General features: G+C 50.0%; 1 protein-coding gene across 50 annotated transcripts in view; it reads right to left on the bottom strand.

Annotated features, from left to right (window-relative positions):
- The window catches only part of Pcbp3 (poly(rC) binding protein 3), a 263,941-nt gene that overhangs the window by 29,155 nt on the left and 220,422 nt on the right, over positions 1–14,364 (bottom strand). For all 50 annotated transcript variants that reach the window (XR_015644623.1, XR_015644631.1, XR_015644634.1 and 47 more), the window contains 4 exon segments: positions 10,144–10,298; positions 8,945–8,968; positions 8,089–8,121; positions 7,238–7,354 (listed from right to left, as the gene is read on the bottom strand). Coding sequence is in view for 25 of the 50 variants with exons in the window: in XM_087597160.1 (XP_087453286.1) it covers positions 7,238–7,354; positions 8,089–8,121; positions 8,945–8,968; positions 10,144–10,298 (329 nt within the window). In the remaining 25 variants the exon portion in view is untranslated.

Here is a 14,364-nt window from a genome sequence, read left to right as displayed (position 1 = left end):
CCTAGGAGACCAGTCTCTGGGCATGTCTGTGAGGAGGTGTCTAGATGACTTAACTGAGGTGAGAAGACATACTCTAAATGCGAGCATCACCACAGCACAGCCTACATGTGAGCATCATCACCACAGCACAGTCTATATGTGAGCATCACCACAGCACAGCCTACATGTGAGCATCATCACCACAGCAGAGCCTATATGTGAGCATCACCACAGCACAGCCTACATGTGAGCATCATCACCACAGCAGAGCCTGAATGTGAGCATCACCACAGCACAGTCTGAATGTGAGCATCACCACAGCACAGACTGAATGTGAGCATCACCACAGCACAGTCTGAATGTGAGCATCACCACAGCACAGTCTGAATGTGAGCATCACCACAGCACAGACTGAATGTGAGCATCATCACCACAGCACAGCCTGAATGCGAGCATCACCACAGCACAGTCTATATGTGAGCATCACCACAGCAGTCTGAATGTGAGCATCACCACAGCACAGTCTGAATGTGAGCATCACCACAGCACAGCCTACATGTGAGCATCACCACAGCACAGTCTGAATGTGAGCATCACCACAGCACAGACTGAATGCAAGCATCACCACAGCACAGCATGAATGCGAGCATCACCACAGCACACTCTGAATGTGAGCATCACCACAGCACAGTCTGAATGTGAGCATCACCACAGCACAGTCTGAATGTGAGCATCACCACAGCACAGTCTGAATGTGAGCATCACCACAGCACAGTCTGAATGTGAGCATCACCACAGCACAGCCTGAATGTGAGCATCACCATTGCACAGCCTACATGTGAGCATCACCACAGTACAGCCTATATGTGAGCATCACCACAGCACAGTCTGAATGTGAGCATCACCACAGCACAGTCTGAATGTGAGCATCACCACAGCACAGTCTGAATGTGAGCATCACCACAGCACAGACTGAATGTGAGCATCACCACAGCACAGACTGAATGTGAGCATCACCACAGCACAGCCTGAATGTGAGCATCATCACCACAGCACAGCCTGAATGTGAGCATCATCACCACAGCACAGCCTGAATGTGAGCATCACCACAGCACAGCCTACATGTGAGCATCACCACAGCACAGCCTATATGTGAGCATCACCACAGCACAGCCTACGGCCTCAGCCCGAATGAAAAGGAGAATGAATGCGGAAGCAGCACTCATCTCTTCTTTGACTACAGATGGAGAGCAACCAGGTGCCTCGTGCTCCTGCTGCCACGCCTCCCCCGCCATGATGGATGGTACTCCTCGCCTATAAGTCAAAATAACCCCCCTCCCTTTAGTTGCTCTTCCTTGGGTATTTTACCACAGCAGCAAGAAAAGTAACTAATAGGGGAGGCGATGGGAGCTGTAAGAGGTGGGGCTGGGTGGGAGCCCTTGATATCATGGTGGGGGTGTCCTTGAAGGGGGTGTGGGAGCTCAGCCTCACCCTTCTTTTGTTTGCATCTTGGTTATGGGGTGAATGGTTTGGCTATATCCCATGTTCCTGTCATGGTATGATGAAACCCCAACAACCTGAGTCCTAAAAACTACGAAGCCATGGCTATACTTGTGACACGAACCCCACAAAACTCTGAGTTAAAATAAGCCTTTTCTTTAGAAGCCGATGTATCTTAGGGAGTTATTAATGGAAAAATGATCAGTGACCATTGGTTTTGGGGAGTGGGATATTGCTAGGCTACCGTTAAGAGGGCAACAAGGCTTTAGAACTGTTTTATGAGCAGCGTTTGGAGAGCCAATCCAGAAACGGCATGGAATGAGTCAGGCGGAGCTTGGACATGATTCTGGTGAAGCATCCGTGTGGACTGGGGTGGGGTGGGGGCGGGGCACTGATGAGGCTGTGGTAGAAATGAGGACTCCACTGGGTGGAGACTAAAGGGCATGAACTTTTTAAAGACAACACAGCGAACACATGCGCACGCACATGCACACGCAAGTGTGTGCACGAGAGAGGAGGGGTGGGGGAGAAGCAGGCTAATCTCAAGTCAGCTGTAGAGTACTTTCCAGGACTGCTCAGAGCCCTGCTTCAGTTTCCTGGTCCAGAAGGAACATGTTCAAAGGTGCAGCAAAGGGTGACACAGTGGCCAGAGAGATTTAAGCGTCACTGAGTTGAAGCCATGTTCTTCGTACCAGGCCAACAGCGAAGATGTCAGGACTACATGTAAGAGTTAGCATGGCCGCTGTCACTATAGGCTCAGAGATGTGTATGCGCAATGTTATCTCAGCCATTTCCAGAGCAGAGGCTTTAAGAAGACAGCCTTGCCCATCCAGGATGGCCTAAGTCTAAACCAGGAGGGGACTTAGGTGCCATGAAGTTGTGTCCACATGAGAAAGAAGAGATGAACCCATAGCCTGGGATGCCAGACAGCCTTTAAAGCGCTTTCTAAGCCTTTTTTTAAAAAAAATTACTGATAGTATTAATAAGTTCTCCAACTTTACTGTAAGCATTCTTTTTAGTGCCTGTCACTAGCAGTATGACGTTTTGGTTCCCTAATTAGAAGCTATTGAACGTTCTCTAGCCATCTAAGCTGCCTTGGGTAAAAAAGGCTATTAGCCAAACAGTGGCTTCCCTTATACATGCGCCAGCCATCTGAACGCACATGGATACCTTGAGACATGTACTGCAAGAGGCTTCTGAGGGAGCAGCCCTGGCTGGCGCTGTCTGAGTAGCTGTCCCAGACCTCTTGTGGTCACAAGCCCCGAGAAACTATAACCTGGTCAGAAGGGGTGCAATATTCTATTATCACTAGTGGCCAGGCAAGGATGAGCCCCAAGTATAAACCTTAGAGACCGTGATTGGCCCAAACACTCCTCCGGTTCTTAAGCAGACGGCTCGGGCTTACTCAAGGATTCAGTGGCAAGTCTCCTGGGTTGCCTCCCTTGGTGTTGACACATCGGGCCCGCAGTAAAGACCAGTTTTACTAGTGCAGGTTAACACAAAGACAGCAGCAGACTGCAGAGCATGGTGGCTGTGGGAGCCTGGTGAGGGGCACAGTTTGACCATGGAACAAACGCTGGCTTTCTGTTTTGGCTTTGTGGCTGGGAAAGCACTGTCCTTGATCCCGTGGCCACCACAGGAGCCCAGTGTCACTAATGCCATGTCTACCACTGGTAACTGAAGATCCGGTGATTGACAGGTAAACCTGACCCAGTGTAGTGCCGCCCACAGACAAGCTGAACCCTCACCAACCCCACACACAGACACAGTACTCTTTAATGCTCAGCTCCCACACTGACCAGTTAGGGGCAAGTGCCTGGCTCCTGAGCTCTAGGTGCTGATTTCTCAGAGCCAAGTGCCTGCAATTACTTCCCAGCAGTTGAAGCAACAGCCATTTGCAGAGGCCTGGGACTTAGCCGCTGGCAGCACCCACTGGGTTGAGTCTGCCCAGTGGCACCACCCCAAGTCGTGGCAGTAGCCACTGACAACTGAAGAAGCAGTTGAAGTTTGAGAATGACCAGGGAAAAAAGAAGAAAAGAGGCATAAATAAGAAGACAGAGACAGTGATAGTGACAGAGATGGCGACAGAGATGGGGTGAGGGGAAAGCAAGCACTAGAAGAGGCAAGAGAAGAGAATCTGCAGGTACTGGTTATCAGAAGTTTCCAGAGAACTGTCAGGTCTTCCGGGCCTTGGGATCTCAGACCGACACGGCTGCTGATAGTAAAGGTCGTGATACCTAAGCCTCACATCAGGACGGTAACACTCATTAAGTGTCCCAGTGCTTGTGGTCTATAGGAGGATGCTAATACTAAAGCCTGACTGCTGACAAGTGGTGACGAACACTGAGCTGCTAGAGGCCAGCATCTGAAGCTTCTGTCCACCTATGGTCTCGTTCCAGGCGAAGCAAAAGAACCCCAGTACACTGAATGGCAACACAGGGGCCTATGCACAGCTCACGCTGGTGTTTGTGGGCAGGAAGCATGCAAGAACTCTAGGGTCATAGGGTTTCCAACAAACTTTTGAAGGAAGGAATGGGAGCCCAGGCAGTCTGTAGCAGAGTTATGGTCTGCCTTAGTTACTTTTCTGTTGCCACAGCGAAGCACTATGACCACAAGCAACTTGGGGAGAAAAGGTTTATTCCAGCTTGCAATTCTCAGGTCATACGCCATCGCTGAGGGAAGTCAGGGCAGGAACTTAAGGTAGGAGCCAGGAGGCAGAGCTGATGCAGAGGCCATGGAGGGGTGCTGCTTACATGGCTTGCTCAGTCTGCTTTCTTATAGAACACAGACTGCCAGCCCAGGGATGGCCCTAGCCTCAATGGGATGGGCCCTCCCACATCAATCAAATCAACAGAATATCCCCACAAACTTGCGTATGGGTCAATTTGATAGAGGCATTTTCTTAGCTGAGGTTCCCACTTCCCAAATGACTTTAAGACAAGTTAACATAGACCACCACCAACCAGGACACAAGTCCTTACAGTCTTTTATTACTCATGTCCTGCCACAGTAGGCTCTGGACACCAGACATATAACTACAGGACTCAATGCTTGTCCTGCTGGGTTGTTTGTTTTGGCTCAATTCCATCCTATATCCGCCACCTCCACTTCCTTCCTTCCAGAGTGGTTGAAATGGGAATGTCTACACTATGCCATTGTATCTTGAGTATGTAACTTGTGTTTTTTGTAAGCGTTCACAGAACTTTGCCTCTATCCTCTCTGAGACTCAGGCTTCTGACAGATGTTACAATGGTTACCACTTTGCGGGCTTTGGGAGTTTGGACTAAATGCATCTTATATTGTAGGATGAATCTAAGCCTTTAGGGCTAAAGGTAAAACGTCATTGGCCATACCTTCCCTATGTCCATGTGGTAAAGGCCTAGTCCTCGGCTGACACTACTGGGAGGGCCTTGTGGAGATTTTAGCTCTTCTGAGGTGTGTATGCTATTAAAGGGCACTGGCCAATCCTGGCCATGAGGTGGATGATTCTTCTGTGCCCTGTGCTCCCACCAGAAGCCTCAAAGCAGCAGACCTGCCCTCCCCGCCTCCATAGGCTACAAACTCTAGAACTATGAGACGAAATGAAGCACTTGGATTTGCTCAGGTCTATGACACTGACTGGAAGTTGAGCGGTGTATCTCTCACTCCTCCCCTCATTTACACAGTCCTGGCTTGTCAGCCATCCAGAACGCACCTTCCTCCCTCATCGCTCCTTAATTTATTAAAACAGGAACAGAAGATATTTACTCTAATTCCATGCTTAGATAACCCGAAACAGTAGTCATAACCCTCCGTCTCCCAGAGTCCCACTGATGCCTAGAGCTTAGGCTAACACTGGTCAGTCGGGTTCCATCCACTGAGACACAGAGAAGTCCAGCAGTGGTGGGTCAATCAGTGACATAGATACTTGGCTCTACACGGTCCCCAAATGCCTTGGCTAGCTTATCTTCCTTCTAGGAAGGCAATCACCACAGTTGTCAACCCAGTAATTGTAAACTTCACAACTTTCCCACAGCAGCAGCAGGGACCGCAAATCCAAATCATGCCTCACGTGACGACAGAGCCTCGTCCAGACCCTTTGCTGAGCAACAACTCCTTTCTGGCTTCCAGGAGCCTCTGCCAGACATCACTGCCTCCGGGCCAGGACAAACCTGGTCCCATTTGACTCAGACATATTCTCAGGCAGTGCAGAAAAGACCCGAGACTATTCTGGATGTGGCCCCCTAGCTCTTCAAAGCCTCATGGAAGATGTTTCGAAACAAGGCTGGTCTAACCACTCAGCACTCTCCTGGAAGTCACTAGCCCACTGCTCAGAGAACCACTGTGGCAGAGCATTCTTTGATGGCCTTTACCAGAGAAAAGACTGCTTGAGCCCTAACTGCTTCTGATTGCATCTGAACACTAGGTCTGTGCTGCTGTGACTACTTCCTGCTATGTTGGGATTCAAAGAGCAAGTACGCACTATCTCAAGAAGAGACCTTCACAGTCCCTAGATGGTTCTCCTGGCCTGGTTTGGGCTTTAGAGCCCTTGGATTCAAAGCACCTTTCCGGGATTGTGAACAGCTTCCTCTTCTGTCACAGTGTCCATGTGCTTTCTACGAGTCCCCGACATGTCCTATGCAATCGTGTACTCAGTACATGACAGTCATGACACAGAAACAGAAAGGTCAAGGTGGCCTTGCAACACCAAGGCAGCTGAGCCCTGCGGAATGAGTATCTGCTCTTACGCCTTTCCTCATTGGCTAGCCTTTTGCACCGGCCCATGAGGATTGAGCACGCAGACTAGTGTTGGCCGAGCCATGGGTGCCTCTGTAGCAGTTTCTGTGGCTTCGACCCAGGGCAGTCAAAGCTTGGGTATCCATAGTTTCCCTAAGGCTTGCTCCCAATCCTAAGTCAGGGGCCACCAGAGAAAGCAAAAGTCTTGCTCTCCAGACTCTTGTAGGAAACTGGCTGCGAGGAAGCCAGTCATCCCCAGTTCTCACACCCACAGCCACCCATAGGGCAACCCTAAAACTTCCCTCTGTCCATTATGTGATGTTCTCCTCCCTCAGTAATAAAAGTAATAAAAGCTGATCCCCTGCTGTATAGTGAGCTCCACATATACAGCCTTCCCGTTCTCATTTAGAGGGATCTTGGCTTATACCCACAAACCCAACCTCGTGATTGGACGACTTAACCACCCTTATTGATAACAGAAAAATTATGCCAGCTTGGTCATCACCATGTATGAATATACGTTCAGCGGAAATAGGAAAACCATGAAGAGTAGCTCACCAAGAGCACACAGAACTATCACACATGTATGTGGATATATTACACGCACAAAAATGCACTTCTGCCTCCAGCTAAGACACTCTCTGGGGTGGAGGGGGAGCATGGTACGGCTGTGCTGCAGTGCGTGTAGCTGAGGTCAGAGTTGTGCCAGCTGGGCCTTGAAGGTGTGAAGACAAGAGACACAACAGCAGCTATGTTGGGAGGCAGGAGGCCTGTGCTCTGAGGCTACCCACGATGCCTGGGAAACATAAGGAGGTGGGCTTCCCACTGTGCCCATGGGAGGACTTTAGGAAGCAGGAAGGGCACTGGCCCTCATGAGCTGGACAGAGGTAGGGTGAACACCTGAGGTATTGAAGGTGATGAGAACTCTAAGGCAGTCTTGTCACAAAGCAAGCCAGTGCCTCAACCAGGTAAGACAAAGGGATGAACGGGCTCGGGGGGCAGCTGGGACTGGGCCTCAGGCAGATGGCAACCTGTGCCTTACCTCCTCAAACTTGTATGCAATCATAGCAAAGGCCTTGAAGATGGCGTCCGTTGGGCCTGTGATGGTGACGATTCTCTCTGGGCAGTTTCCCTCTGAGATGTTGATCCTGGCGCCACTCTAAGGTGAGAGGAGAAGAGAGGTAGCTGGCAGAAGACGAAAGCTGTCCTGTGCGGGTCTGGCTTCTCTAGGCTTGCAGACAACCTTAAGCACAGACACTAGGGCGGAGGCATGCTTGAAAAACAAAATCTCATTCTAAACAATAAAATCCTTGCCAGGAATCCCCATGAAATTGGAAATTCTAAGGTTATTGTTCTTGTCTTTTAAGACAGGGTCTCATGTGACCAAGCTGGCCTTAAACTCCCTGTGTAGTGAAGAACAGCCCTGGGCTTCCATTCTTTGGCCTCTGTCTCTGTCTCCTTGGTGCTGGGGTTACAGGCATGTGCCATCGTGCTCTACCAGAGTAGGGTTTTTTTTTTTTTTGTTTTTGTTTTGTTGTTGTTGTTGCTATAAGTTTTCTCTGTGTAGCCCTTGCTGTCCCAGAACTCACTCTGGAGACCAGGCTGGCCTCAAATTCAGAGACCTGCCTGCCTCTGCCTCCTGAGTGCTGGGATTCCCCACCACCACCTGGCTGGAATTTTAGTTAGTATGAGTCCCAGTGGCCCCTAGGAGAGCTTACGCCCTCTATAAGCTGTGCTGTATGTGTAGCATGTCAGAGAGGACTGCCCCTCCTTGCCTCTCGTCTCTGATACAAGGGCAGGCCCATGAGAGCCACAAGAAGCGCCACCCCCACCCCCAGGGCCTGGCCAAGCTGACCTGGAGATGGGGTAGTATTTAGGGCAGAGCACACTCACCTCTTCACGCATCTTCTTTACTGTTTCTCCTTTCTGGAATGGAGACACACAAGGAAGTCTGTCACTGCCAGGTGCATAGACGGTCCCTGCACCTAACACAGCTGGCTGCTAGCACAGTGAAGGGGATCAGGTGCTCCCTGTCCTTGCCTGTCCCTGTGAGTTAGCTAGTCTCTTTACTCACTGGGCCACACAATCCAGGGCCATCGCAGATGAAGAAACTAAGGCATGGCAAGGGCGGTACAGTCACCCAGGGGTGGAGCTGGCCATGGGGTGAGCTTTATCAGACTCAGGCCCGTTGCTATGACAGCGCTACAGATACAGTAGCAGGCGTGATGCCTGGCAGGAGTTAGGGTGTTTGAACCAGGGATGCTCATGAGTGGTTGCCCCTGAGAAGCCCTTTCCAAAGAAAGGTTAAGGAGGAGTTGGGACACTGAGCAGTTAATGCCAGGAGGGCAGCCTCTCTTCTCTCACACAGTGGGCTTTTGATCCCCTGCACTCCCCTACCCCTGGAAGCACTTTTTGCTTTCATTGCAGAAAGAGGAGTAGAAGGGCACAAATGCTTCCTAGGTCTGAAACCCAGAGGTACCAGACACCACAGTGGTAAGAGGAAGCCTTAAAGTGACCAGCTGGGGCTCTGCCAGGGCCAAGGAAGAATGTTCGTGGCTCACCCAGAGCCAACAAAAAGAGGCATGAACAGGGCTACCAAGGCAGAGCTCCCTGGGATTCTGACTTCCTCTAGGATAGTGCCTGTCAGGGCCTGTGTAACGACTGGGGTCAGTCAGCACCAGGGGCTACTGCTGTCTTGGTCTGTCAGCTTACAGAGAACCGAGAAAGGCGCAGTTCCCTCAATAATTACCTTCCCGATGATGCTTCCAACTTCCTGTAGGGAAAAAAAAAAATCACAGAAGATGATGTCACAAGGTACTCTGGGGCCGATGCTTTCAAGAAACACTGGGTGTATTGAAACGGTGTATATAGTGTGAGGGAGAATTAAAGCTTGTACAGTGTTGGGGATGGAACCAGGGACTTGTGTAAGCCAGAGCACTGAATCCATCGGAGAGCTGAAACTTTCGTCTAGAAGAAGGGTCTGTGTTGGGCTGTTCAGCTCCTCTATGCCAGGGTGACCAGGTGACCAGGGTGACCAGAGATGGAGCTGAGCTCGATCAACCAACTGCTTGGGAGCAAGGCACAGAGAGTCAGACGCTTTCTAGATAAACGAGGAGAGAGGGAGAGTCACCCGAGACTGTGCCCCTGCCTACACAGCACTGTCACCTTGATTTATGAGGTGGGACACTTGGAGAAGCCCCTGGCATGGCCACCACCATTCTGCATTTGGATGTCAATGCCTGTACGGTATATGATCACCTGCATTGGTGGCCCCAGCCTGTCCCAGCCCACAGGACAGCCCCAGGAAGCTCCCACCACGTTCTGTTGATTGGGGCAGGGCCACCTGACTTACTGCCATGGGAAATAACCTCTTTCAAAGTCTGGCCTGCTTTTCTCACTGTGAACAAGCCAAGCAAGCCCTGGGAGAGCCAGAGCTGCTGCTGTTCCACATGGAGGACAAGGCATGGGCTCAGGAAACAGGAGGAGGGAGTGGTCCTGTGTAGCCCTCCCGTCATAGGAACGGGGGGGCTGGTCGGTAGAGAATCCCATGTGGGGACAGGGTACGAGAAGGACACTTTCCACCACAGAAAAGGAGTGCCTCGGTGCGAGGGGACATGCTTTCCAGGAAGCTGGATATTTCAGAACTCTTGTTCTGTTGGCTAGCCCTGGCAGGAAGATTGCACAAATGCTGAGATCTGTCAGTGTAGAAGAGAGGGCAGGGCACCAGGTGGGGAGGTGTGAGTCCTGCTATCAGGACAGCAGCCACCTGTAGCAGACAGGCACGGGGGTATTAAAGGACAGGGTCAACCAGCCTTGAGCAGCTCTAAGGAAAGTGTCACTTGGACTGTACGTGCAACAGCTTTGTGGGTTTGAGATTGGGGAGCATAAGGAGAAGCACGGAGCAGATCCTGGGTGCCCCGCTTTCTGCCCCACCTCACCCCACCTCACCTTTCCATGCATCAGGAGGCGGATGGTCAGGGTTACGTTCAGGCCACCTTCCGAGACCTTAGATTCCATCTTCCCTCCAAAATGTAGCTCAGGGTGGTGGCTTAAGGTGCTGAGGGTACTGTGAGGAAGGATGGATGGGGCCCAGATGGCGTCACCTGGGACAAGAAGAAGGCACAGTTGTGACCATGGGTACTCTTCTTTGGACCTAGAACCATGTTCTGGCCTCCTGGGACTCGGCTTCCAGGTGAGTGGGTATGCTGGCCACCACCATGGAAGAGGTGCAGAGTTGGGTCCTAACCATGTGACCCTAGGCACACCACTTAAGCCCTTTAGACTCAGTTTCCTCCATTGTAGTAAATCTCCAACCCCAATAAACTTGTGCAAAACAAACAAAACAAACAAACAAAAAACCCACACAATTTAGTTCCTCATAAAGGATACATCTCAAGAAGCTCTAGGGGAAGCCAGTACTGGGCTACCTAGCCTGGTGAGCCTCCTTTTCTTCTAGTGTTTCTTCTGTCCCAGCAGAGAGCAGACTCTAGGTTAGCATGGCCTGCCCCCTTGAGGGCCCGTCTTTGCCGTCAGCTATCTAGAAAGGCCCCTATACCCACGTCCTTTTATGCCCAGTTGTTGGCAGCCTTCCCTAACGTAACTTCAGTCTCTGGCTGCAGTTCTCCCACTAAAGCCAAGATGGTCTTCCTGCACCGTGCTCTATTCTGTCCACACCCGCCATGGTTAGTTTTATGGGGCTAAATTAGGACGTCAATTTATTATCTGCAGGCGGAGATTACAGCTAGAGGAGAGAGCTTGTGGAAAGTGACATAAAGACTTTGTACCAACGTAGGTGGCCCAGAATCAGGGCTTCCTGGCGAGCAGCTCTCCTTATGGAGTTCTCCACAGGCTCTGGGCTGTACCTTAGGAGGGAGCAAGCAAGCAAGAGCATGGCTCATTTCCATCAGGAATATCAGCAACGCCAGTCAGGCTCGCACACACACTAGGGTGGTCTAGACGACAGCGGTGGGGGCTGGGGGACTGGATAGAGGTGGGGAGGTTGGAGTGGCTTCAGTAGGGTTTCTCAAAGCAAGAGATACAGAGGTCCATTCTCAGGAGATATGCTGGCGCTGGCAAGCATGCGAAGACCAGAAAGATCAAGAATGCAGGAGCTCAGCTCTCTGGAAGTTGATGTCGTGTGGCTGCTCGCTGCTTTGTACGAAACTCAGAGGCAGATGGGAAATTCTGCTGAGCACGGCATTTGCATAGGCCCCAAGGACTGCCGGACCCCAGCTTGAGCTCATCAAGAACGACCTCAGCAGGAAACAAGCATCTGACTCGGGAGACTCAAGCGACAGCAAAGAACACGCATCTATGCAGACGCCCTGGATAAACCAAGCCAAGTCCTCTTTACAGGAAGCTGTTTCTGCTCCGGTTGATTTGCAAGGGGCCATAAACTGGATCACACTGTGGCTGGTCTGGGGCATCTCCTACTCATCATGGGGACAGGAAGGCCCTGTGGCTGTCTGTTACATAAATGTTTCCAGCCCAGGAAGGAGAAAGTAGGTCAGCGCCTGCCCGTGGTGCTTTCGGCTCCAGGCTGTCAGGAGTGATCAGTCACTTGGGCCAGTGCCTTTCTGCATCAGAGGACAAGACAGACACAGACACAGACATACCCACAGAGGCACACACAAAGGGGGTGGCACAAACGCTCTCTGTAGATTGGGAGTGAGGGGGCTGTCCTGTAGAACAGGTGAGATTGAGTCTCTCAGACTTGGAGATGGAAAAGCATCAAGCATCAATCTAGAGCTGCTGACGGGGACAGATAAGCCAGAGGTCTGCTCTCAGTCGAAGTATCTGTGGGAGGCAGTAAATGTGCCTACACCCCGAAGCAGCATCTCCGAGTCCAGCCAAACTCTCCTCAAAGCAGGGCTAAGCTTTGGGCACCTCCTGCCCTCACCAGACTCTAATCCCAGGGGCAGTGAGTCCTGGCTCATGGTACCAGTGCAGGCTGTGGAGAACAGTAAGGGACTACGTTGCCTTGCACAGTCAGAGAGGGACAGAGTTCTGGCTCAGCAGTACGGACCTCTACCCTTTTGCTTCCCACTATCTGAAAAAGTCTTCAACAAGGTCCAGGGCTTTAGCCCTTAATGTCTAAAGGTTTTGCTTTCAACAGAGAATTACCTGTCATGCCAAGGCCTACAGAGATTTCAAAGTAGATGAAGGGCAAGGGTTACATGCCATTCCCAAGCTGACAGAGACATTAATATTAGCTGACATCTGTATGGCAGCCATCTTAAAACTGCTCCAATGAACAACTGGGAATATTCTTTGTGTGGTGGTGTTGTGTGACATGTGTGCATGCACTGTGCATACAGACTCAGAAGAGGACACTGGCTGTTCTTTCTTTTTTTTTTTTTTTTATTAACTTGAGTGTTTCTTATTTACATTTCGAGTGTTATTCCCTTTCCCAGTTTCCGGGCAAACATCCCCCTAATCCCTCCCCTTCCCCTTCTTTATGGGTGTTCCCCTCCCCATCCTCCCCCCATTGCCGCCCTCCCCCCAACAATCACGTTCACTGGGGGTTCAGTCTTAGCAGGACCCAGGGCTTCCCCTTCCACTGGTGATCTTACTAGAATATTCATTGCTACCTATGAGGTCAGAGTCCAGGGTCAGTCCATGTATAGTCTTTAGGTAGTGGCTTAGTCCCTGGAAGCTCTGGTTGCTTGGCACTGGCTGTTCTTTCTATCACTCTCGACCTTGTTTCCTTGAGGCAGGGTCTCGGGAACTCGTGTCCTTTAGCTAGTTGGGTGGCCAGCAAGCGGTGGAGATCCACCTCTCTCCACCTCCCACAGGGCTAGGTTTACAGGGAGCATGGGGCCATATCCAGCTTCTGCTGGTGCTGGCCTCCAATCTCAGATCTTCATGTGTGCACTGCAAGTGCTCTTACCCCAAGAGCCACCTCTTTAGCCCAGGGATCTGTTCTGCCCAATGAGAAGACATTGGCTCAGCAGAGAAACACAACCCTTGCCAAATTAATAAAAGCTATAAAGACTGGGCAGGGCAGATGGAAACATCAAGGCTGGAACAGGGGTCTAGACCAGGGGACAGCAGAGACGGGCAGGTCATGGCCTACCCAATGGGGACTGGAGCCAGGCAGGGCTGAGATGGAGATGCCAGGAAGGAAAAGGCTGCCAGATAAGAAGTGCGGGGTCCAGGAAAGTAGGCTTTGGGGGAGTTGAGAAAACTCCAGGATGAAGGGAAACCAAGAAACCTCTGGAGCTGTGCTCCACTCCACCAGCACATGGAGGGGTGGGAGCGGGGAGTTTCCTCAAAAGAAGTAGGAGGGGCTAACCAACACAGAAGGCAATATATGTCAGAAGAGGGGGAGATGGACAGGATACACACACACACACACACACACACACACACACACACACACACACACACACTATGGACTCACCACACAGAACTGCCACACTAGTTTGTATAATTAATATGTGCTGATAATCATAATTTTCAAACGAGCACTTTTAAGTGAGAGTAAATAACCATAGGCCTCTGTCCTCTTGCTTCTAAAATTATTTCTAATGGCTAAAGTAAAACTGACTGAACTGTCTGGTATGAATAATATCTCCTGGGGCAGGGAAAAGGAAGGCAAATTTTCTACCTTCCCTTCAAACTGATAAAAAGATGTTCTAAATTATTAACAAGTCAAAATGGAATTTTTAAAAAAGCTTAACTCCTAGGAAGGCAGAAGGAAATCCTAAAAGTGACATAAATGAGAAAATAATCGGAAAACTAAAAATGAAATGACAGGCTTGATCCTTAACAGCTCAATAATAAAATGCAAATGGTATAATTTTAAAAGAGACAGAAGACTAAAGCATCCACCCCTATGCTGGTGACAAGGAGACTGACCAGAGGAGAGGAGATCGTGTATATGTATATATATGTACATATACACATATACATTTATTCACACACATACGTATATGGTTATATATGTATATGTGCATTATGCTATATGTGCATGTTAATATATACATGTGTTATATGTATGCTATATACACATTATATATGTAATGTGTATATACATATATAACATGTTATATATACATATCCACATATACACATAGACATACATAAATACATATACATACACATATATACACATATATGTATGTTATATATATAACACACAACATGTTATATATATATACATACATA

This window comes from Rattus norvegicus, chromosome 20, assembly GCF_021556685.1.
Source record: "Rattus norvegicus strain SHRSP/BbbUtx chromosome 20, alternate assembly SHRSP_T2T, whole genome shotgun sequence".
Taxonomy (NCBI): Eukaryota; Metazoa; Chordata; class Mammalia; order Rodentia; family Muridae; genus Rattus; species Rattus norvegicus.
The sequence above is the reverse complement of the archived record's forward strand: the minus strand, read 5'-3'. Positions and strand labels throughout refer to the sequence as shown.